This window comes from Parasteatoda tepidariorum, chromosome 2, assembly GCF_982258835.1.
Source record: "Parasteatoda tepidariorum strain Cologne lab strain chromosome 2, Ptep-v5.0, whole genome shotgun sequence".
Classification (NCBI taxonomy): domain Eukaryota; kingdom Metazoa; phylum Arthropoda; class Arachnida; order Araneae; family Theridiidae; genus Parasteatoda; species Parasteatoda tepidariorum.
The window spans coordinates 6,133,479-6,157,788 of NC_141756.1; the positions used below are offsets into that span (position 1 = coordinate 6,133,479).

The 24,310-nt window shown below is 29.3% G+C and overlaps 1 protein-coding gene across 6 annotated transcripts; it reads right to left on the reverse strand.

The window, feature by feature from the left end:
• Positions 1 to 85: 85 nt before the first annotated feature.
• On the reverse strand, positions 86 to 24,249 carry LOC107442226 (ubiquitin thioesterase trabid). 6 transcript variants are annotated; one of them, XM_016055734.5, is made up of 13 exons: positions 23,665 to 24,249; positions 23,283 to 23,349; positions 20,872 to 21,061; positions 18,667 to 19,020; positions 16,135 to 16,299; positions 13,947 to 14,231; positions 10,646 to 10,838; positions 8,923 to 8,994; positions 7,881 to 8,079; positions 6,751 to 6,995; positions 6,306 to 6,535; positions 2,991 to 3,235; positions 86 to 980 (listed from the first exon to the last, which is right to left on the reverse strand). In XM_016055734.5, exons 3-12 carry the CDS (start codon positions 21,007 to 21,009, stop codon positions 3,005 to 3,007), a joined length of 2,112 nt encoding a protein of 703 aa, XP_015911220.1. In that variant the 5' UTR covers positions 21,010 to 21,061; positions 23,283 to 23,349; positions 23,665 to 24,249; the 3' UTR covers positions 86 to 980; positions 2,991 to 3,004. The 6 variants fall into 6 exon arrangements, with proteins under 6 accessions (XP_015911220.1, XP_015911222.1, XP_071033179.1 ...); XM_016055736.5 differs by having other exon boundaries at positions 23,812 to 24,104; XM_071177078.2 differs by having other exon boundaries at positions 24,022 to 24,082.
• Positions 24,250 to 24,310: the final 61 nt, after the last annotated feature.

A 24,310-nucleotide genomic window follows, 5' to 3' on the forward strand; every position in this document is an offset into this window, starting at 1 on the left:
TCCACTAAAACTTGTATGATCTTGACCATTACTTTATTTGTTAAGATATGTGTATGTGCGTGTTATGATAATAATCACCCACAAGCCATTCATAGTTAATTTTATTTTTAAATAAATTTAATTTGTACAAGGATAATAATTTTATTTCAGGGAAACAAAGTGCATAGTAAGTAAGTGTTCCAACAAAGAATTCTCTTCTGGCCTTATGGGGAGGGATAAAGATAAAATTGGGAATTATCAATTTCAAATAAAGTTAAGTTTTATAAGTAATATATTAAATTTATTTTTAAAACAACATTTAAAGCAAATCACACACGTCATAGGAAAATTTAAAACGAAAACTCAATTAATCAAAAGGAGAAAAATACGAAGCTTTTGAGTCTTTTAAAATCTCAGCTTAGCACACACTAAGGCAAATAATGTGTCGAAATGGATTAAAAATTTTAATAATGACATCCATGTTCTAGCTATACATTTATTAAAATCACAACAAATAAAAACAGAATTAATATTCTCTTTTATAAACAATCATCAATTCATATTCACACAACAGAGTTATGCAGATTTTCTTTGCGCCAAGTCTCAAACATATAATTTATTCAAAGAATCAACAGTCGTAAAATAAAAATGCTAAAATTTGCGTACCCATTTTAAATTACAATTTCTACTTGCATATTATGCACATACTTTTATTTTTTTCTATTTACAATTGGGGGGGAAGAAATAACTCTAGATTCTCTCTGAATAAGAGTAAAATAAATATTAGTTTTTTTTTTAAATTAAAAGAGTTTGAATAAATACACATCTTGCTATCTGTACAGAATTAGAGAAAAATAGCTGAAGTGGGGACAATGTGCCCCCCCACTATGTTGTTGGTAATATACAGGGTGATGAAGCTATGACATAAAATAGTCCCCCTTTTCTTGGACGGGATATTCACAAGCACTATTTACATCTCTCATTGCTGATTGCATCATGTTCTGGAGAAAAAAAAATTCAAATGAAACATTATTAAAGTGCATAGGATTTGATATATCATATTGAACTTTTAGAATTGGTAAAATAATTTTAAAACATAGAAATAACAAAATTGGTAAGGTTATCAATATAGAACTTCCAAAATTTGTAAAATGGAGCTTCAAACACTGGTAAATTATTATGTATAGTCAATGAATAACATAATAATAACAACCTTAAAACCAAAATTATGTTATTTAGAGAGAGCGAGATGAACCTAAAATGTGTCTGTTGGTGTGAAAAAGAGTATTCTTTAGATTTTCACTTGTTAGGTTGCAGTATTTGTAATAGAAGCAATCATAAAAGGATGATAACCGAGCAGCTATCAGGTCATTTATTCTGTTTTCCAGAGTAGAACAAAATGGGTTCCATTTCTGATAGAGACACTATTCTTATTGATTCTTGGAATCAATGATTAACAGGGTCAGAAAGTAGACTTTTACATGGAATAATTGTTTTGCTAAACAATGTTACACCACACGCAAGGAACTAATATAGAGATACAAAGTCCAGATTTGTAAGCTTCAATATCTTTAATGAGCTCATAAAAGAACAGAGGGGCATCAATTTCAAATGCACAATGAAATCAAGGTGTGCATGAGGAACTAGCCTAAACAGTAGCCAATATTTTTTTTATAAGGGTGGCATTGTGCACAATAAGGGATATGCCTAAATAAGTAAACTATATTTTTGAGTTTGTATGAAATTCTTTGTGGCAGAATTTTTCTGGGATTTCTGCAACAAGCCTCTCTAGCATTAATATCTTTCTGCAAGATACTTTTAATAATAACAAATATACATGTTACTAATTTAAAGTAACAAAAAAACTATTTGGATAAAATAAAATTGTATATACATATTTAAATGAATATGTAATATTTTTTTAAATTCTAATATGAGTGATATTCTCACTTTTTGCAGGAGGAAAAGACACTAATTTTTTGCTTTTTCGAAATTCGTAAATCATCACTACAATAAAAAAAAAAATTTAAATAGTGAAATCCATAGCAGTAAATACCAGAAAAAAGATTGACGGCAAAATCATGCGAATCCAACTCTTCAAAAAGGGGTGCACTAAATGCGTGTTTCGTTTAGAGATTAGGTTACTGTTGTAATAAATAATGTTGTATTTAAAAAAAAATGGGATTTTAAAAACTGTCAAAATAAATGCCCCCCCCCCCCCTAAAAAGCGATAGAATAACTAACCATGATGTAACAAACATTAAACATGCTATATTTGTGGGTAACTTTCAATTCTCCTTTTGAGCTACCCAGCCTTCTTAGTTAATTTGTAAACCTTTGTTTAGAAATAAAAACCTATAGACTTCCTACTTTTGTTCCTCCTCTTCTCTCAAGCCTTTCAACTTATCAATCCACATCATTATTTAAATTTGGCAAAAAGCCAGATTAAATCAGACACTTACAGCAAGAGTTCTTTAAATTCTGGAGCTAGCACACTTAATTTCTATTTTTTTTTTTTTTTGCTATTGTATGGGAAAACAAGAGAGGGAAAAGAAATACTCATTTTTAAAAACATTCATTTTATTGCTGCCAATATTACGTCTTTCTTTTTCAATTATTATTTTCAGGTGTTTTATTTTCAAATGTTATTTTATGTATTTCCATGTTTTGTATGTGTCGTTTCCTGATACTTAATGATCTATAACTAATGCTCTAACAATGAAAAAGTAGCGTGGGTCGGAACAACGGTTTGCATGGAGTTTTGCAAACTTAACAGACTTGAATATTAGCAAACTCTTACTTTATTTTATTGAAAATATTATTCAAGATATTCTCTGCCTCAATTCAGAAAAAAGATGGTATTTAATAAGAGTTCCTAAAATAAATAATATAGAACTTTCATAATTTATAAAGTAACTTATATGTAAATTTCAAAATTGGAATAATAATTAAAAGTAAAGAATGATATAATTAAAAGTTAAGAAACTTTGGGTAAAAATAAGTAAACTCACAAAATTTAAGTTCATTATTCTTGATCAGAATCCCCATCACTTGAGTAGACTTGAGTATGAGATTCGGGTGATGATGAGTGAATGGTGGGTCTACGGACTAGACCTCGATACAATCCGAGCCATTCTTCAATCATTTGTGCCACAAGATAAGGTCGTTTAAGTATTTTTTGCTGTGCCACTAGGATGCCACCTTCAGTCACACAACAATCCAACCATTGCTTCATTATTTCTTCCTCTCTGCCCAACTACAATGCAAATAATATATCTGTTGCTTATACAAGTCATTAAAAAAACATATTTTACAAAAAGTTTATTTTTGAAATTTAGAATCTGTGAAAAATCTGATTTTTTAGATTGGAATTTTGTGGAGGCATTTTTATAATGCTGTGAAAGGTTATTTTTACTGCATAGATTATTCTGAATGGTCCTTAAATGAAACTAATTTAATTTGATCGAATTTGAATCCTGAAAAAACGTGAAACAAAGCTTCAAATCTTTATTATGCGTATTATCTTGCTAAAAGAAATCAGCTTAAAAATATATTTAAAAATTTTACTAAAATGGTCAAAATTAAACTAAAATCACTAGTTGGCAAGATTTTACATTAAGAGCATTACAAAGAATAATTTGCAATTTTTGTATGCTTTTTCTAAAACCTTAACAGCACAGTGATGAATAACTTTCCAAATATTAAAAAATTAAACAACAAAGTTTTTTTCATTTTTTTAACTTATTTTTTAAATGACAGCTTTTTGTCATATTAAAATTTTTTTCCAAGTTCATTGTCGTCAGCATAAAATGAGCTACATTTTTGTATTTAATGTTAGTGCAACTGTTAATGCATGCTGTTTAATGAATAATTTAACTATTTAATGTGTTCAACTGTTATACATAGTATTCCTCCTATGTCACAACAGTTAAAAAAAACTTATATCATTCAGTAGAAGGTGTTAAGAGCTTTAAAAAAAAAGGGTTGGGGTTCATGTCTATATAGACTATTATTACATTACTGTAAAAATACAATACCTTAATAATTTTTATTTATGTACTAATTTTCTTCATTTCAAAAAATCACAACCTTTGTTTGCTTTTATTTTGTAATAATTATTAAAGAAAATACTTTAAATCAAGAGCAATTCCTTAGGAAAGTGTTTCCCAAACTTATGACTTTTGTGTACCCTTTCTAAATTTTTCGTAACGCTGTGTACCACTAATAGAAAAATGTATTTTTTTACAATAAAAAATTGCACAAAAGTTAAAAATCACAACCGGCTGTCGTCACCAAGAATTATTAACTGTTGATTCTGCAAAAAATAGCCATTAGAAAATTAGGTCATTGTAAATTTTCATGGCTAGCTTTGTTTTTAAATAAAAATTTCTGAAATTTTTGTTTGTTGCAAACTATTTCGCATAAGAACGCGTACCCCCTCTAAACTGTTCCCATCCCCCTGGGGGTATGCGCACTACACTTTGGGAAACACTGCCTTAGGATGTAAATCCGATATAGCTGTCAATTTTGAGTTGAGACGACTGGTTTAAACTATAAATTAAGAATAGCAATTAACTATAGGGGACTGTGTATGTTGGAATATCAAAATTGTATTATAATAGGGAAATCTTATTAAAATAAACCTCAATTCTAAGTAAATAATAGAGAATACTGTACATGCATCTAAAGTTTTTTTGCCAAAGGGACACATGCAAATAAGATAAAACATGAAGAGAAAAGATAAAATAGTTACATTAAGCATGAAACTTTATTACTCCAGAATTTAAAATTTTAGAGCTTTTATGAACTTTATTGCAGTCATCTTAATGGTCTTACAGTTTAATAGCAATGAAAATTAAAAGCATTTTTTCATTGCATGCTCTCATTGGTTGTACTTCATTTTTTTAAAAATTTATCTATAAATAAAAATATGCTTCTCTCTGTCTCTCTCTCTATATATGTTGGAACTGAAGAATAACACAATTAATGATAAATCTGTTTAATAAGGCATAATAACAGGATAGTTAAACATGCAGGTGGTTAAAATGCTGGCACTGCAATCGCAAAGAGATAGCGCTTCTGTGTTTCAATGCTGCCTCATGCTCCATATAAGCAAATGAAATAAAGCTTTAAAAAAAAGGTATCAGTTGTGCTACATTATTCATAAAATTAGATTAACTCTTATTCTTTAATGTATAACACAACCATGTTTGATAAATAGCATTATTCAAGATTTGTTGCAGATTATAGATTTTTATAGATAAGAGATTGCGCACACTAAGCATAAAAGATTTGAACCGAGACATTTTTAAACAAGACAAAGCTAACACAGGTTACTAATACAGCATAATCCACACTGAAGTAACCAGGAATATAGAGCTATCCAATCCAAAAGGATGAACTAGAGGACTTGCCAATAATCAATCTTCATAATATTATGGTTGTTAAGAGTATTTACACATGAAACTTTGTTGGTGAGAATCATTTTGATAGTTAAATATCTAATTTTGATTTATTTTTACTGAAATTTTTAATCAAACTAAAGCAGACAATAAATATATGTTCTTTGCACGAAAAAAAAACGCAGTGCTATTTCACAAATACTAAGTTAATTTGACAAAAAGGTACAAGAATAACAGCTGGTAGCTACTAGTAACGGATTAATCATTGATAACACGGGGAATCTTTTTTTTTGTTGTTTTCTGTTACATGAGATTTTAACAGATCTTAGATACTATAGTACTGCTGATTTTAGATCTACAATCAGTTTCTCTATCGATGCTACTTTTTCATAGATGACATTTTTTGTCGAAATGAACAAGGTTGAAGACTTTGTATATAACAGGGGGTCGCATAGAAGTTGTGACCAACTTCTAAGAAAGTAAGAGCATATCATCCGGATTAAAACAGCATAGGTAAGGAGATACTGTCATTAGCCATTGGGCTCTATTATGAAAATGTGAGAATAGGAAAGCACACCAGACGCCTACAACAATGTTTTCGTGCATGGGTTCCTTTGCAAATTTAATCCTGATGGTGAGCCATAACATCTCTGGAAATTTTGTTACTTATGCAACCCAACATTAGCAACATATGACGTTGTTAAACTTGTTAATGCTTTATCAACAAAAAATAGACTAAAAATGTCATTAAAAAAAATCTGTCCTCAAGCAAAACTAATTCCAGATTTGCAATCTCCACACCCGAATTAGGCAAAATCAAGTATTTTTACAAATGTAACACAACATTAGTTCCCAAGTGTAACGTATGTGAAGTGATGACATCTTAAAAGAAAAATTGTTATGGCATTTACAATAGTTAGTTACCTCTTCCTGTGTTAAGAAGTGCACAGGCAGCCTCTGATGATCAACAGTCATTAAGGGTAAAAATATGACCCTCAGATCATCTCCCGAGCGTGTGTTAGCTCCAGCGCCAAGGACATCTTCGGTTTCCGGCTCAAGAGACACCAATGCAGTGAAGTGACCTCTGGTGTAACCGAGAGCAATCGGTGATTTCCAACAGAATGTTGGCTCCCACAACAATGGTAAGTATATACCTTGAAACAAGGAAATACAGTGCATTAAAAAACCAAATAAAGATTTTAAATTTTTATTGATTCCTGATTGAATAAGATTTTTACATAATTTGATTTAACTTAATGAAAGAAAGACTGCATATCTTATCATAGATATACAATTTTACCATCATAAGAAGAGAAAAATAATTAGAAAAATGAAACTGAAAAAAAAAAATTAAAAAAAAAAAGAATACCTTCAAACCTAGCATAACCGAGGGCCTCTCCTCTAAAGCTCTTAACATATTTAACACCATAAACGATGATTGGACGACGCAATATATGAGCCAAGGTGAAGATGTGCATTTGTTCGAGAGCGGAGCCCGGTTGAGAAGCGAGGGACAGCAGCATCGCCCAATCTTCCTGCCACTGAGTCTCGTCCAACGAAAACTGTAAGAGATTCGCCTGCAATGTCTCAGCTTCTTTCCAACGTGGATACAGACTGTAAAATAACAACAAAACTCAGTAAGAATTTTTAGTATTTGACAATAAATGATAAAAAACTTAGTTAACACACATTATAAAGTCATGTTCAATTGCAGAATTCCATTCTTCAGTTTTCTGTCAAAATTAAAAAAAATATATGTATAAAAGAAAGAAAAAATATGACAGGCATTCTCCGATTTTAATGTATTGCATGCATGCAGCCTCTACAATAAATATAAAGTTGAGTAGTTGAAGGTTATAAGTAGCATTTTAGAGAATTTGGGTACTCAATGAAGAGTTCATAATTGTTTGCAATCTTGATATTTGAATTTGCTTTTGAAAGAGAGGGTTTTCTAAGACTTCTAAAGGTCTAGGGTTTTCTAAATTAAAAAATCTAAAATGATAAGAAAGTATAGTATCAGATTTTCATCCCATAGTGGGTTGATAAAATGAGTACCAAGCAGGTTTGGGGACTAAACACTGAGGGTTTTGCATTAGGCTTATCACTCAACCCAAACATCTGTTCCTGCACCTTAGATCCCAAGGTTAAGAAAACTCAGATGGACACTGTATGATTGGCCCTTCATGGTCCGCTGTCAGGTCACTGTTTTATTTTATTACTTATTTTAATAAAAAAATTATTTTATCAGAATAAAGAAAATTTTTGTTAAAAAGAAAATTTGTCACTTAAAACTATTAAAATATAATGTAAACTATAACGTTAAAAATACATAAAACATAACTATTAAATACAACGAAAACTTTAAAAAAAATAGTTTGGGACCAGATATTTATATTATAAATATATTATGCACAGCATTTTTTTATACAATTCTTCAACTCCCTTATTGTCATAACAAAAAATTATAGAAACCAAAGAAACAAACTAAAGGGAACTTACACGGCTGCTGCTTCACATAAACTTTCCCCCAAGGCACGCCTGAGTGTATTATCACGATCGAAAACTCCCCACGTAGCTTGAAGTGCAGAATCCAGAAGACAATCGCCAGCACTTCTATTCCACAAAGCGTAAAGTCTGGACCCAAGCCTCTCTGTAAGTTCCAAACTCCAGTTTATAATAGGTGATTCTTCTTCTAATTCTAAAGCAGAAAAAACAAACAAGATTTTGCAATGAAATATTTATAATATTGCTCTATTATTTACTATTGGTTTTCGTATCTTAGTTTTAGTTTAAATTTCTTTTGCCATGTATGATTTGTAATCATTTTCTTTCTTTTTATACTACTTGCTATAAAATATTGTAAAATTGTGAATCACACATATTTTGATTTAGTCTTAACAATTTTTCCCTACAGACATTTCTTCAATATACATTCCCGGGACTGCCAACTACTACGCTTTTTGCCAAAATTTTTACTAAGTGGTAGACATTTACAAACCATAGCTTTCAGAATTTTTAGTAATTTTGCTAGCATTTAAAAATCCTAAGAGAGCTGCTGTGAGAGAGCTGGAACAAAGCATATGAATATTTAAATAATTTATATGTAGTGGGGTGGAAAATAAGTTTAAATGAATAAATACAATAAAACATAAACATAGCTATCACTAGAATAAATTTCAACAAAAAGCGTAGAAAGTTGGCAGCCCTGCATTCCATACAGATTTATTTCTACACAACAATGGAGACACTCAGAACAAAACAGGCAGATATCGACTAAGATTGAGCTTTGAGATAAACTTATGACAGTATACTAGTATCGCCTATATTTCATTTGCCGAAGTATCATTTGGGAATTTCGACTCTACCATAATTCTCAACCCTAAAACTTTTATTAGTTGTGAAACCATACTTATTTTTAGTCTTCTGTCATACATTTATCACAAAATTGAAAGCAGGTAGGGATCTACCCTTTTTTATTCTGGGTATCCATTTTAAATGTATTAAGTTAAACACTTTCAAAGAAAGAAGAAATTGAAATAACCTTTTTGTGCATCTCTGTCTAAGAGATCATCAAATAGTTTTTCTTGAACAATAGGGTTGAAATCTTCTATTTCTGCAAATAGAAATAAGCTTAAAATGACGTTTCTTTATTTATCTATCTAAAAATGAACAAACACTCAAAACTCTTAATATGTTTATAGCTATAGCAAATAAATAGACACGGCAGGCACTAAATATTACTTCACAATTTCGAATTTCATTAAACAGCCAAGTGCGTGTATCAAAAGTAAAAACATCTGCATTCAAAAAATAAATAAATAAATAAATAAAAAGAAAACAAAAAATTTCTAGAGTCATGTTTCAGTAGAATCTTTTATTCCTCACCTCACTTATTAAGTCTTTGTTATCTTACAGACTATTTGATAATTGTTTATAATGATAAAGTATCAACTCTACTACTAGGCTGTTAATTTATAGCACAATTTTTTTCTTTTTTTGGAAAAATTTATACTTAATCTATTATTATTTATTAATATAATTGCTTAAAAATGTGACGAATATAGCCACTTAAAATTTTTTTCTTTTTTTAGTGTTAGTAGTACTAAAAATAGAATTCAACACAAGAAAAATACCAAAAAATTTATCTCTTATCAACATTTTGATAGTGATTCAGTCTAATTTCAGTACATAGAGATGGAAGTCAAAGCCTTAACCAATTAACAAGGCACCATGAATATTTTTTCCAGTTTTTACAAAGGAATACAAAATATAATAAGAAAAACATAATTTAAGTTTCTCAAACTTACACTAAAGCTTTTATTTAACTTTTTCATTATTAAACTTTTTTTTTAATTTAAATTTAAAATAACAAAAGCGGTTTGCAGAAGAGAAAGTATATATATATCTATATAAGTTTAATTGAACATGTAATAATTTTTTATTCTGATAATATGATATTCTTGCATTTTGTTGGGGAGGACGCACAAATTATTTCCTTTATCTTATTTTTTAAATAATTAAATAATTCTCACAACGAAAATAATTAAAAATCATTAAATCTGTAGTAGTATGTGCTGAAAGATGAAATCACGCTAATCTTGTTCGGGATTAGATTGTTGTAATAAATAATATTATGTAAAAAACATCGGATTTAAAAACTATGGGGAAATCAATAGCAATAACTGCCAAAAATTTTATAGAATTATTGCCTTAAAAAGTAAATACTCAAATGCACAATTCGAATTTTCTATATTGTTTGAAATATATTGGGATATTTAAAATCCATGGGAAAATCAATATCAATAACTGCTGAAAATACAACCGAAACATTACATCGATTTATGATATTATTGGTGTAAAATTGAGAGTGTAAAAAAGAACTTATCTATATGCATAATTGAAATATTACATGTAAATTTCTGTAGAAAAGAAAACTAATATTTTTTTTACTTTTCAAAGGAAAAATCTTTCTGCAAGAATTCTGTAACGTTCTGCGACAATGTAACCATGTTACTGCGATTCTGCCAAAGGAATAAAGTGAAACAAACACTATTCCAAAATAGTCATTGTTGATATTAAAAATTAGTACTCTTATAATTTACTGTATGTTAACATGTGAGGTGAAGGAAGTAGTATCTAACCGCAAGACACCCTTTAACAAAGCATAACTAAAAATATTCTGAAATATTGAGCACGGAAAAATAAATATTTACTCTGAATTTACGATTTGTTGCTTAAAGAAATTTTTTGTAATGAAACCTTACCTGCAGGAAGAGAAAAAGTAACACACTCAGTTACGAAATAGCAAGGAAATTCGCCTCTTCTTTGTTTAAGTGATGCAGTGATCATATGGCGAATGTCAGCTGCCAGAGTTCGACTAATGTCGGCTGGAACTCTTTTAGCTGCAGGTCGTGTCATGCCAGTGTGAGAGAGTAAAAGTGTTAACAGATCCTCACGCTGGAAAAAATAAAAAGCATTAAAAATATTCTATAATTTAATATTTTATAATTATTAAAAATATTTATAAATATTTAAGTTGGGAAAAGGAAAAAACTGTAAAAAATAGTATTTATTAATAGTATTGTATACATTAGGGAACGTCATTTCTGAACACATCAATAAACGTTCATTATTTACAGCTAATTAAGCCAGTTTTTACTATAAAATAACAAAAACTAAAGGTATGGATAAAATTAAGACCTAAGAGTAACATTTGGGTAAGCTTAATGTTATGTTTAATCAAATTTTAAGATTTTCTAAAATAAATAAAAGTCAGAAAAAAACTTATCAGATTTTTAATTTTACATGAGATTAAAATTTGAAATTTTTTTTAACACTTACTATTTTTACAAATGCCAAATGCATTATAAATACTAAAAAAACTTAAGGTGAATATATTGTGCTAAACTCAAATGATAATATGAACTAATAAATCATAAATAAATCATGCTGTAAATTAAGTCAGCTTTAAAAACAACAAGGTAACATAAAAAGAAGAGCACAAGAACGAACCAGAGATCTGCTTTCAGAAGGAAATATGAATTATTTTCCATTTCTTTGATTAAAATTAACTTTTTTTCCTTAAAAAAAAAAAAAAACTTAAGTTATTTATCCTTTATGCAATAGTTATTACAAAGTGAAATTTAGCATGTGATGTGGTTTCAAACAGAAGATTAATTTACATATTTCAATCTATTGAATCTCAATAAGAATATTATATTTAAGTTTGTAGAGAAATTAACAACAAATTTGATGAAATGGAACAGCTGGAAAGTGTAAATCAAGCTTCTGTAAAAATATTAACTTACGTATTATTGTAATCGAGCTGCTTTCATTAATACTTTTTTTAAATTCACGACCGCTGGTTTATGCGCTCATGAAGGCCAATTTTTCTTAGTGGTAGTCAAATAAGAATAGTTAACATAATTTTAATTTCAAAATTATGTCAGCAATCAATAATTATACTGAATGATTATACACGATTAACCTTATTCTATTTAGTAATCTTTTTCAAATCAAATTTATTTAATTAAGCATCATTCATGAAAGCTTTAATTATGATGGCAATTTAAATATTAAATTTATGTATAGAGAAGGCAGCTATTTGAATTTAATTTCGTTGTAGCGTCAGTGGTGTGCAGAAAAGGGGGTAGCAGTTACAGGCATCCAATTGATGACCTCTAAACTTTCTACAACTTAAAAGCGTTACTTTTATTAGGAACTTAATTTTTTTATGAGGTGCATCCATTATTTAAGCAAAGTAATAAAATATGAATTTCAAGCAAACTTAAAAATGAAATTTTAGGTGATTAAAATTTAAATATTTTAATACAGTAGAGAACCAATTATCCGGTATCCCGGATGTCTGAATTTCCCGGTTTTCTGGATCGACCAAAAAGTGTTGTTAATCGGTGTTTTATCGAACCCGAATTACAAGGAAAAAGTGCAATGCATAAAGTAAGAGAAAAAAGAAAGGTACTCCTAACTTTAAAGAGAAAAATAACATTTAAAAGAATAAAAAAATTTGCAAGTTTAGACAAGAAAAACAAGATTAAAAAATACAAAATTCTCGTATTTATTTTTTAAAAATAATTACAATTCCTAAATTAACTAATATAAACAAAACCAATGGATAAATAATGCAATATATTTCATGCCTAATTATACAGGGGAAACGATAAAATAAAAGGAAAACTTATTAATCTAAATAAAAACACTTGAAAATTATCGAACCGAAATGATAGTTAAAAAAGGCACTAACATAAATATTGAAACCCGGAACAAAGCAAGATCAACGGAATTTAAAAAAAAAACTAATGATAAAATTTATGAATAAAAAGAATTAATTTATTGAGTGCGAAATTTATCGTGAAAAGAAAAAAAAATCAAACGTAGTGGAATCAGAAAAACAAAACTGCAATCTGCTTCATAAAATAATCGTATGTTTAAATTAATAAACAATTCTCCTTTTATTTATTTATTTTTTGTTGATACAAACACGATATTTAATTACAGCAGATGTGATTCCACATCAATAAAAACTTGCAAATGATACCGCACTTGAATTTATTCAGAAGAAAAAGATTTTATTTTTATTAATCGATGTCAAATAGATAAATATATTTTTCTCTTTCATCTTCTGTTCACTGATATGCATGCAATGCATTTTCCCCACCCCCCTCGTAAATTAAACAGATAACAAAATCAGCATGCCACACCCTTGAGCTTGATTGGCGGCCTAAAGGAGAAAATAAAACATTCCTCCCTTCCCTGCCTTCAAGGTCACGGAGGAAATGACGTTTCTCTGGGTAAACGGGGAAAAAATTCTCCCCTTCCTTACATTTTCCTCTACTCAACTTCAAGGATGAGTTCATTTCCGCTTTTTTTTCATAATCGTTCTAGTTTAAAATGGCGGGAAAACCGATCAAAATTTTTCCCGGTTTTCTGGATACCGGATAAATGGTTCTCTACTGTATTTAAGAATATTTTGCTGGAAATAATAAAATTTTACGAATGTTATCTTTTAATTAAAACATTCCTCCCTTCCCTGCCTTCAAGGTCACGGAGGAAATGACGTTTCTCTGGGTAAACGGGGAAAAAATTCTCCCCTTCCTTACATTTTCCTCTACTCAACTTCAAGGATGAGTTCATTTCCGCTTTTTTTTCATAATCGTTCTAGTTTAAAATGGTGGGAAAACCGATCAAAATTTTTCCCGGTTTTCTGGATACCGGATAAATGGTTCTCAACTGTATTTAAGAATATTTTGCTGGAAATAATAAAATTTTACGAAAGATTAATTTCAGCAGACATTTACATAAAAATAATTTTAACTATGCATTAAAATTTTTGTAAATATGTATCATTCAAATATTTTTATCTTTTAATTAAATAAGGCTTTTCTTCTCTTCAGAGTCAACATTATTATTATTACATTGTACTTTTCAGAGGTAGCAAATATAGTTTGTCCTGGGCATTAACACATCTCTGCATGCCACAGTGTTGCATCTTTCAGTAAGAAATTCAACTTTACTTAAGGTAATAAGAGAAAGAAAAAAAAAGCCTACTTGAAAGCGAATGGCTAAATGCACTAGAGTAAATCCGGAATCAAATGCAGAAGGTCTTTTGAGCAGAGCAACTTCATTTGCGTTGAGTTGTCTGGCAGGATCCCCACCCAGAGACAAATATTCAATAACAGGATCTGCATCCCCATCTACTACACCCATACAAGCATTCAACCATGTCCAGTCCACCTCTCTGTTGTTCCTACGGCTATTACGGAGTCTGCATTCTTCCAAATAGTTGTTTGATGCTATGGATATATCACTAGCTGAAGCTAAGGGAGTTGAAACCTAGGGGAAAAAAAACGGCCTTTAATATATTTCATAAACATATATTTCATAAACTTCGAAAATAAGAGCATTTGAAAATAGTTCTTAAATTTAGATATGGGAAATAATATAGATATTAATATACATCTGCTGTTAATTTTCATAATAAATTTTGATAATAAGCAGTAATTTATTTTAATTATAAAAAGCTTGGCAAAAAGTGTTAGCATGTATTATCAAGCATTTAATTTAGAAGCAAAATTTAATAAACTCTCGCAGTTTACAAAAGATAAATAAAAAAAACAGAAAAAAAAAAGAAAAGAAAGTTACAATTATTTTTAAGGCATCATATTACCCAAAAAATTACCGACGCATCGCATATTTCTTTAATTATTTTTTTATAGAACAGATCATTAATATATTAAATTTATATACCAATTATATATTCAATTTTAATATAAAGCAAGCAGAAGATAAACTTGAAGTTATGCCTAGTAAAGATTTTTATTATTTTAAATTAGGTTAGTGTTGTTAGGGCTCATAAAATTTAAAAAAAGAAATATTATTTTTTTTCAAAATCTATTTATAGTTAACCTGTTTGCGAAAGATTAAAAAAAATATATTGTTTCACTAAGCAGGGGTCTGTCCAGACATTTTGTAAAAGGTCCGTTTTTGTAAAATTGTGAAAAAATTACTCGTAATTTGCAAATATAAAATAAACATTAAGTCACATTCTTTCAACCAGGGTCCTGCTTTTGTGAATTTGTGCAAATAGGGTCCTGTTATTGCAAAAAATTTTTCAAGGAGTTTTTAAATTGTAAAGGGATACAAGATTATGCTCAACACTGTAAAATTATAATTAAAAAAAAATTTAAATTTTCAAAAATAAACAGCAATTGCTGCTACTAAATTAGAGATGCAACATACAAATATTTGGAATTTAGCCTCAACTGCTGAAAGCAGAATATTCATTTGGGACGAATAAAGGAAGAAGCGTCTGCCAAAGACAAAATTTAGTTCGTTTACATCTGTCTTTCTTTCCCCCACCCCCCTGGAAAGGATTTATTCCATTAACAAAACAATAATGAAGATAAACAAATTTGTAAAGGGTCCGATTAAAAGATAAATTATTTCGTGAAGAGTCTGTTTTTAAGTTAAAATATTTTGTGAAGGGTCCGCTTTTATGAAAAGATATTTTGTGAAGGGTACGTTAACGGACCCAAATTTTCTCTAAACAGACCTCTGATAAGTAAACGTAAAATTTCTGACCAGCAACAAATGTTTGAAAATAAAAGTCATGCAAAACAAAGAATTGTTAATTTAGTCAGCAGAATTTAGAAAGAACCTTAAACTGATAGCCATAAAAAAATAGATTGGACAATTAGATATTTTAAATCAAATCAAATGAAATGATGGTATAAGTTGTTATAAAATGATAAAAATTAGTTCACTTGTCTTGAGACACAATCATAGTGATGGAAGAATTAATATAAAGAGAAGCAGGCAAATTCAGATTAATTCTTCATTTCCACATTTTAGTTGATCAGAGGAGCATTGTAACCTCAGAAAAAAAACTTAACAGCTGTTATTTAAACATTTTAATGTTATTAAGTTCTACAATCTTTGGATAAAATCCAGAGAAAAAAAGTGTGCTCTGCTTTTTATAATAGGAATTTTTAGGGAAAAGTTTTGCAAGTTTTCCCTTCATGAATCGCATGCTACAAAGGGAAACTTTATTAATTTTAAGTAGGTCATTAAGGTAACAAGATTCTTTACTTCCTTAAAGTTTTTTTGATAATCATTTCTAAAAAATGTAAAATTTTGTGAATCTATTTTAAACAGGATATGAATTCAATATTAGGGGAAACTTTTAAAAATCAAATGATGGTAAAAGTTGTTAGTGATAACAAATAGATCTAATAACCTGTATTTCTGTGGTGTCAGATGATAAGTGATCATTTCTACGAATGGATGGGCAATTGATGGGAGAATAGAGAGATGTGGTAACTCTTTGAACAGACCGGCTCTCTTCATCTGTTGTTTGTGAAGATTGATCTACTTTGGGTCTGGCAGAGTGGCAAAGAACGCACTACAAAGGATAATTAACATTTTATCAATATCACTACTATAAAGGGGCCATGAATATTAATATAAAACATTAAAAAAAAGAAGATAAATTTAAAAGAAAATTAATTCATAACAAGAAATATGATAACTTGACTTGATTTTTACTTCTTTTAAATAATTTATCATGACTCAATATTTCATATTTATATAATTACATTAAAGAGAAGTTGAATACATCGTAAAGATTGAGAAATGCATAGCAATTCATTGCTTGAAATATCAACGATAACTAGGAATCTCCTCCTCACTATAAACTATCTGTTTATATGTAAAAATACCAAAAATACTGTTTAAATAAATACAGATTTAAATCAGATTTTTTTTTTTTTAAATAATTTAAATCAGATTTTTTAAAAATATTTTTTACGTTTAATAACTGCACTAACAGGCAAAGTGCGTCAATAATACCTATTATTTAAAAACAATATAACAAAAAAAGATAATATTTCTAACTATAATGCTTAAAATTATTATTTAATTAGTATTATAAATTAAGTGTTAATAAAGTAATGATTAACTTTGTTTAACCTAGGTAATTTATCAGTTAAATATCTATTGAAGAATAAATTTGTTTGGATCAGAATACATTTGTTAATGCGTATACACACAAACACATATATATATATTAAGTTTCTCTGGGAAGTCTTTCTTCATTATTGACATACACTAACTGAAGTTTTAAAAGCACTTATACTTATATAAACATATAACTAAATGGTTATGATTAAGACATGTTTAATGTTTATTACCAGCAAATTATTTTTCATACAGACAAAGGGGAAAGTTACTTTACTGCCATTCACAATTTTAAAAAAAAATAAAAATTATTAGTTTATTTTTAAATAGAGTAATTTACATACATTCCCCTTATTATTATTTTATTGGATGAAATCTACATTATCAATGAAATCATACTTTAAAAAATATCCCAACCAAAAGAATATATATGTAGTTATAAATAATTTTGCATAAAAATATTTACGACTTAATAATTCATTTTAAGAAAATTAATTGGTTTAAGTGAATGAATTTATTTTATTTTAAAACCGTCATTGAACTAAACTAAACTCAGTGGCGCGACAGCCCATATAGGGCCAAGGCCTACTGTGTCCAACTCAGTTTTCTTGACCTTGGGCTCTGGAGTGCAGGAGCAGATGTTCCGGTCAGGTGGTCAGTTGAAAGCGGAATCCCCAGTTTTTAGTTCCCAAGCATGCTTGGTACTCATTTATTGATCCACTGAAGGGATGAAAGGCTGAATCAACCTTGCCCGGTCCGAAGATCGATCCCAGGACCTGTGGCACAGGAGTGCGACGCGCTACCACTCAGCCAGCAAGAGTCATTGAACAGTTGACCCAATTTTTAAAAATAATTTTGTGTTCACGACTTATGATGTTCAACTCTATAGCCTTGTAATTTTGAACCCAATCCAGAAAACAAGGAAACTCCTGGATCAAGTGTTGGGAGAAATTTGCCTTCATGGAGAAGGATTTGATGCAAATAACCTGCATTTACATTACTTGGAGAGGAAAACTGAGGTAACCTCCCACAGTCAGCCTGATGGCAAGGGGACTCTAACCCGTGATCCATATACCACTAAGGATATTTTACGTCAGCACTGTGGTCGGTGCAAACCAGGTGGGGAATTTGTATCGACCAGCCATCACTGGGATTCAAACCTGGTCCATCGCATTGGAAGGCAAACGCTCCATTCTCCAAGCCACCACAGCTCAAGTGAATGTTTTTAAAAAAAACAATAAATCACAGTTGATTTAAAGCAGTGGTTCTCAACCCTTTTTGACCTATTGTCCTCTTTACGATTTTGACTACCACCTATAGTCTTAAACTCTATATGTTGACTGCCACATATCGCCCTCTTCTTTTTGCTTAATCATAAGTTGCGTGAAGTTTTTGTGAAGTTTTTTTTTTTCTTTTCAAAAAGGTCTGGATACTTAAAGGAAAATAATTAAAATATAAATATATATTTTTCTAATTGAAACCTGAAAGAATTGAAAACAATTATAATTAAAATATTAAACTCAATTGTTCATCTTTACAATGACTGCCTTGTGCTTTCAATTAAAGTTTGAATGTCTAGCTTTATAATCATCAAAGTTCCCCTTTCAAGCAAATCTTTAACCTCTTTCCTTCTTCATCAATATTCACTGTTATTTATAATTATTTGTATTTATTTTCTTTTGAATACTCATTGCCCCCCTGAGGATTATGGCTCCAATGTGAGGTTAAATTGCCCCCAGATTGGGAACCACTGCTTTAAAATAATGATTTTTAAAAAAAAAATCAAGTGATTTAAATCATGCAGCCGACATACTTTCACAGATTTTGGCCAATTTTCATAGGTACAAGAAGGGCAAGTCCACTTTATTGTACGACTCCAAGACTTATTCCTGTCATTGTAATAGCTGTCAGAGTGAATGGATGCTGAAGTTGTCACAACATCTGGTGATTTTGAAAGAAGTTCATTTGGGCTGCTGATATTAGAAGACTCTAGGACTGGGGAGGGTGGAAACTGTTTTCTAACAGATGAACACTGCGTACACTTTGTAGCTCTGGGCCAGTTCAGGTATGTACAAGAGGAGCAGGACCACTTGTTGTGAGGATTCGATGAAGCGCTGCTGCTCTGGGCTGTTGGATTCGTATTGCTTTCAGATATTAATGGAGCAATCTGAGTAAGTGAAAAATATTAAGTCATTAGTCAGATAAAATAATATAAATTATATGCTGTCTGAAATAGCTATCAAGGAAATTTTTTCCTAATCTAATTCAGACGAGGTTAGCGCTTATGGAAAGTGCGCTAATATTAAAAGAAAAAAAAAATTATGAGTACATCTTCCCACTTTTCCTCCATTCCGTAAAATATAAAAGTGATAAATGCTGACTGAGATTTTTATGCCATTTGCAATTTTTTTCATAGAAGATTGGATAGTTGAGATTTGAAAAATATATGTAATAAATAAAATGTACAATTAGGATCAGTAAGTTGGGTCATAGATAAAATAAATTACGCAAAATATATAATTTCAAGAAGTTATTAGAAATCAATTGATGAAGCTTTTCAAATTGAAGTTTTTTTTTAACCAAGTTATCAACATTAGAATTAGTTAAAATTAGGCATCTTAGGAACATATGTCCATCTTGAAGGGTATTTTGAGTTTAGTTTGTTAAAAATCTCAACATATGTTCACAAACATGCAAATCTAAACGTACAGCAACATTTGACACTAAAATTACCAGTAGAGTATAGTATAAGTAAGTATAGTAAAGTATAAGTAAGGTTTTTTCAGGTTTCGAAAAAAATTATAAAAGATCGTATTATTTTTTCAAATATTTAATTTTTCACTAAGTTTATAAGTTGATATATAAGTTCCCTTATAATCTTCTAAGTTTATAAGCTTACATATCCTCAATAATTTACTTACATTAATTTTAATTGGAAAATAAAATTTCTGCTGTTTAAAATAATAGTTTTAACAGAAAACAGTAAAGTATTGGTAAGAGGTGCTTTCAACTTCAAACTAGTTTCAAAAACAGATATTCTTGCTTCTTAATGCAATAAATATTTTGTTAAACAATTTATAATTAAATCAGAATTAGAGCTATTATGAGCAAAAATGTGTTTCTGAGTAGCCTAGGTGAATTGCAGCAACTGCAACAACAGTAATATAACTGATTACAGTCAAATCTCAATACACTGTTCCTGTATCGTCTATTTTCCCATATGTATCGTCTTGTTTTAAAGGTCTCAATACAAATGCTATTCTTATAATGTTAATAATGCTGACTAAAAATTGTTTCTGAAACTCGCGAATTTCCACGTTTATTGTTCGGAAATTCTACAGACCATTGAAAATATCAAAGTTTTTTTGTTTTCAGAAAAAAATAGTAACTCCTGATGCTAATGATGAAGAAAATAAGGATTTATTGCAGTTTTATGACAGTGGAGAAAATTGTGGTATGAAATGAAAAGTTTAAACTTTTGGTTCAAGAAATGGTTGCAAAAGCTGAAGAAGTGCAAAGTGATACTGATAAGAAAGCGAAACAGGGCCACAACCATATGCAGAAGGTCCTTTGAACACTAAGCAGCACTCGGTATTGATTCACGAGTACAGAAAATGAACAGCAATGTGTTACTACCATAAAAAATTTAATTTCTTCACTGAGAAAAAAAGATTGTATTAAAACTAAAATTTTTTATGAATAGTTTAAATAAATAAATTTGTTCATTATTTTTCATTGTAAGTATTTTTGCATTAAGGACATAATTTTTTCAATAAAAATTTATATGTATATTATTTATACTTTAAGTGAACCTGATTAATTTTGAAGCCCATTACTTCTTTATTACTTTTAATACATTTTCAAGTCATTACTTAATGTTTTATATTGACCATATTCATCGTTTTCCTGTATGTATCGCTCACAATGAATGGTCCCATGAAAAATTAGCAATCCAGATTCTACTGTACATGCAAATACACCTTTCAGCTACGGATTAGATAACCAAGAAGAAAATTACCATGTATATATCCTGAGAGTCTTCTTGTGATATAACATTAGCTTGTTTAGGAGAGAGGCAGATCGTACATTTAAGAGACTTAGGCCAGTTCTCAAATGTGCAAGCACTACAAGTCCATTTCGGTTCATCTTGACTCATTGTATTAGTTTTTCAGAATATGCGAGAATTGGAGAAATGAAACTGGCAATACCTAAAAAAGAAAAATATAATTTTGCACTTTTCGAAAAATGAAAATGCATATTAAACATTGTGGATGATCTTCCCTAACATAATTTTTATTGATCATAACAACATTATAATTGATTATAGGAAACTATATCAAACGTTGCCCCCTACAGATGGGGTAATTATTGATCACTGGGGTAATTCCTGATCATTGTCATTTCTTCTTATAAATAGTGTAAAAAAATAGCTAATAAATAGCTAATTGTCTTTTCTTAAATAACAGTTCATATTTATTAAGTGGAACAACTATAAAATATATTTTAACTGTAATCACAAAATTTGTTTTTAACTCTATACAAGACAAATGTGTTCTGATTTGCACCATTTCTGGTTTGTCTTACCCTCCTTCTATCTTAATTTTATGTGTGTACATTGTTAGAATGATTTTTAAGTTTATAAATTAACCTAATATAAATATGGTGAGAAATTATAGGCCTAAAAAGGATGCTAAGCTTCTAGAAAGGATACTAAGCAAAATCAGTGAATTTCTTTTACTGATTGAAAATGAAAATTTCAGTGTGAGAACTGCTGTCAGAGCTATTGACATACTTTACACTCTCACTTAGTGAAATTAAAAAGTCCAGCAAAAGTAACCCATGTGGGAACTCTTTCTTATATTCCAGCAGAACATGAGAATGAGATGGCTGCTTGCCTAAAATGTATGGCACAATGCAAAGATTTTTGGAAAATTTAAAGTGTTTATCTTTATTCTTTCTTTTAAATAAATTGTTTTATTAGCTGCTTAAACATATATTTTTGGTTTATTTGTTTGATCTTGATGTCTTATTTGTTAATTACCATTGTACAATTATTTTTAAACAGCTCCTTTACTATAAAAACTTGTGATCAGTAATTACCCCAGAAGTGATCAGGAATTACCCCAGAAATGATCAAGAGAAGGGGTAATTCCTGATCACTAAAAGTTTAAAATCCTTTAAATTCTAATTAGATTTTCAAACAAAAGAAGGTAGCATAGTTCTCCTCTCATAAACCCTCAAACTTCCAGCAAATATTAAAATTCTATCTTGAATATTTTTTTCACAAAATAGATGTTTGCATTTTTTGATCAGGAATTACCCCAGGTCACCCTAATAGGTAATTTCTTTCACATACTGATTATAAGTATTTGCGTAAATAATTTTCACAAGATCAAAAATTTTGTTTCTTTTTTTAACCTATACAACCTAGCGGCAAAGGTTTAATATTGAATGCCCTTTTATTTTGGTGATTTCATACATTGAAAGTAAGATTTTCTAATAAGAAACCAAGGTAAAAAGAATGAGAAAATTAAAGATTTTATGCACAGTAAAAGCTTCACGATACACTGCCCAATACAAGGAACACCCTATCGACCTAACTTTTAACCAACCAGAGTAGATGTCGAGTAACATTTTTCAACTCCACCTCTTGAAATTCTTCCTTGATTTTGATTTCAAATTTACAGCTCTGATTTTATTAATTACTATGTTTAGTTTGATAACATAAATCAACAATATATGTGATGTAAGAAGCCAAGCAATAAATAGCTTTAGTTAAATATAAAATTATTTAAAAAGTCACAGGCTTACATGTTGTCGTTGACAAATGTCAAGCTTTGACTATGATGCAATTAGCTCTCCAATACTTATGAGGCAGATCATTAACAGTTTAGAATGCTTTGCACTCGTCTAAGTGATCAGCCTTGAAAACTTGTTCAGAGTCACATTAACAATATAAGTAAGAGTCTATAAATTTAAACGAAACAAGTTGGCAAGAAAATTATGATGCCTGGTTAAAAGTCTAAACCTTGCAAATGCTGCAAATTTTAGAAGGTCTGAGAGCAGATCATCCACATGATTACACTCCATTTCTTGTTCTCAGAAGTATATGTAAAGTCATACATTTTAGAATTTCAAAATTTTCTTTTTATTAGCAATTTAATGGAGTGATAAGAAAATTGCAAGATTCATTCAGAAATTTTAATAGGTATTAATAGACTTTTTTTTCACATTATAGGTTAAATACAATATATTTTTTAAATCAAGATTATTTTCTTATGTTAGTTTAGCATAAAAATTCGGTTATAAAAATGGAAACAATTGCAGAAAAATTTATATCTTAGTTTTAAAAAAAAGTCATAGTTGTCTAAAACATAATTAATAACTTTTTTTTATCTAAATGTTAAGAGAAATATAAATTCCACTCACAAACTAATCATGATGCCATAATTTACACATTAAATATTCCAGTGCAGGTCAATCCATAAAATTTATCCTAAAAAAAGAGGGAAAGAATTTGCATTATTACAGGTTATGCTAAGGTTAAAGCTTGTTTAAATGCATAGGTATAACAATATTACGCATTAGTAAAGCACCTCAAAACAAAAAATAGAAGAAAATTTTTTTTTAGGTAGTTAAGCCAAAATAAAATCTTTTCGCAAGCAACGTTAAGTTAAAATTAATAAAAAGAAAAAGAATATGAACAAAAGAGTTTCAACGAAATAAAAATTTCAATTACTGTTTTCAGAAGAAGTAGATAAATGTTAAAGGAATAAATTAATTGATTATTACTTAAGGTAAATGTATTTACCAAAATGTAAACATAAGATGATTAGCAGCTTTCTAGGCTTACAGAAGCATAAATAAATAATAAAACGTTCAGCTCAAACTTTGAAGCATTAAAAAAGGATAAATTGTGATTTGCATCGCGGAAAATATTATTAAAACTATCACAGACTTTTTATTTATATAATATTTTGATCCTAATCCATTACTGGTCACGCAGCTTGCTCTTCACAAATCTCAGACACAAACACAATTTCCTTTCCATTTGCTCTGTTTCCCTGGTCTTAGCTCCCTTCTTGGCCTTGGTTACAGCTGCACCAATCAATTTGAAAGAAATATAACAAATAAGCAAACAAAAAAGGTAAATAGATGTTCATATTACACAATTTGACACAAAATATTTTCTTTGGAGCTAAAATTGTTTATTAATTTCGTAACATTCTTAAATAAATTCATAGTTTTTTTCCAAGTTGTTTTAAAGATGAAACCGAAACTAGCAGAAATTCATGAAGAAACAAAATTTTCTCGTCATTGTAAATATTGAAAATAATACTTTAAAATTGATTTATTTTAACCACAAATTTTTTCTTTTACCTTTCAATTTAAAAAGAAACTTTTTTGCTCGAAAATAATTTTTTTAAGTTGCACCAAAACAAAAAAATATGCTGAAA

What these genes read in the sequence shown, in the direction of transcription:
- LOC107442226 (XM_016055734.5), bottom strand. Translation starts at nt 21,009, where the DNA reads ATGAGTCAAGATGAACCGAAATGGACTTGTAGTGCTTGCACATTTGAG. An exon ending in TTATGTGAAGCAGCAGCCGT is followed by an intron (nt 6,996 to 7,880) that starts GTAAGTTCCCTT and finishes GTTATTTTACAG; the next exon opens with TCTGTATCCACGTTGGAAAG. An exon ending in CGGTTATGCTAGGTTTGAAG is followed by an intron (nt 6,536 to 6,750) that starts GTATTCTTTTTT and finishes CCTTGTTTCAAG; the next exon opens with GTATATACTTACCATTGTTG.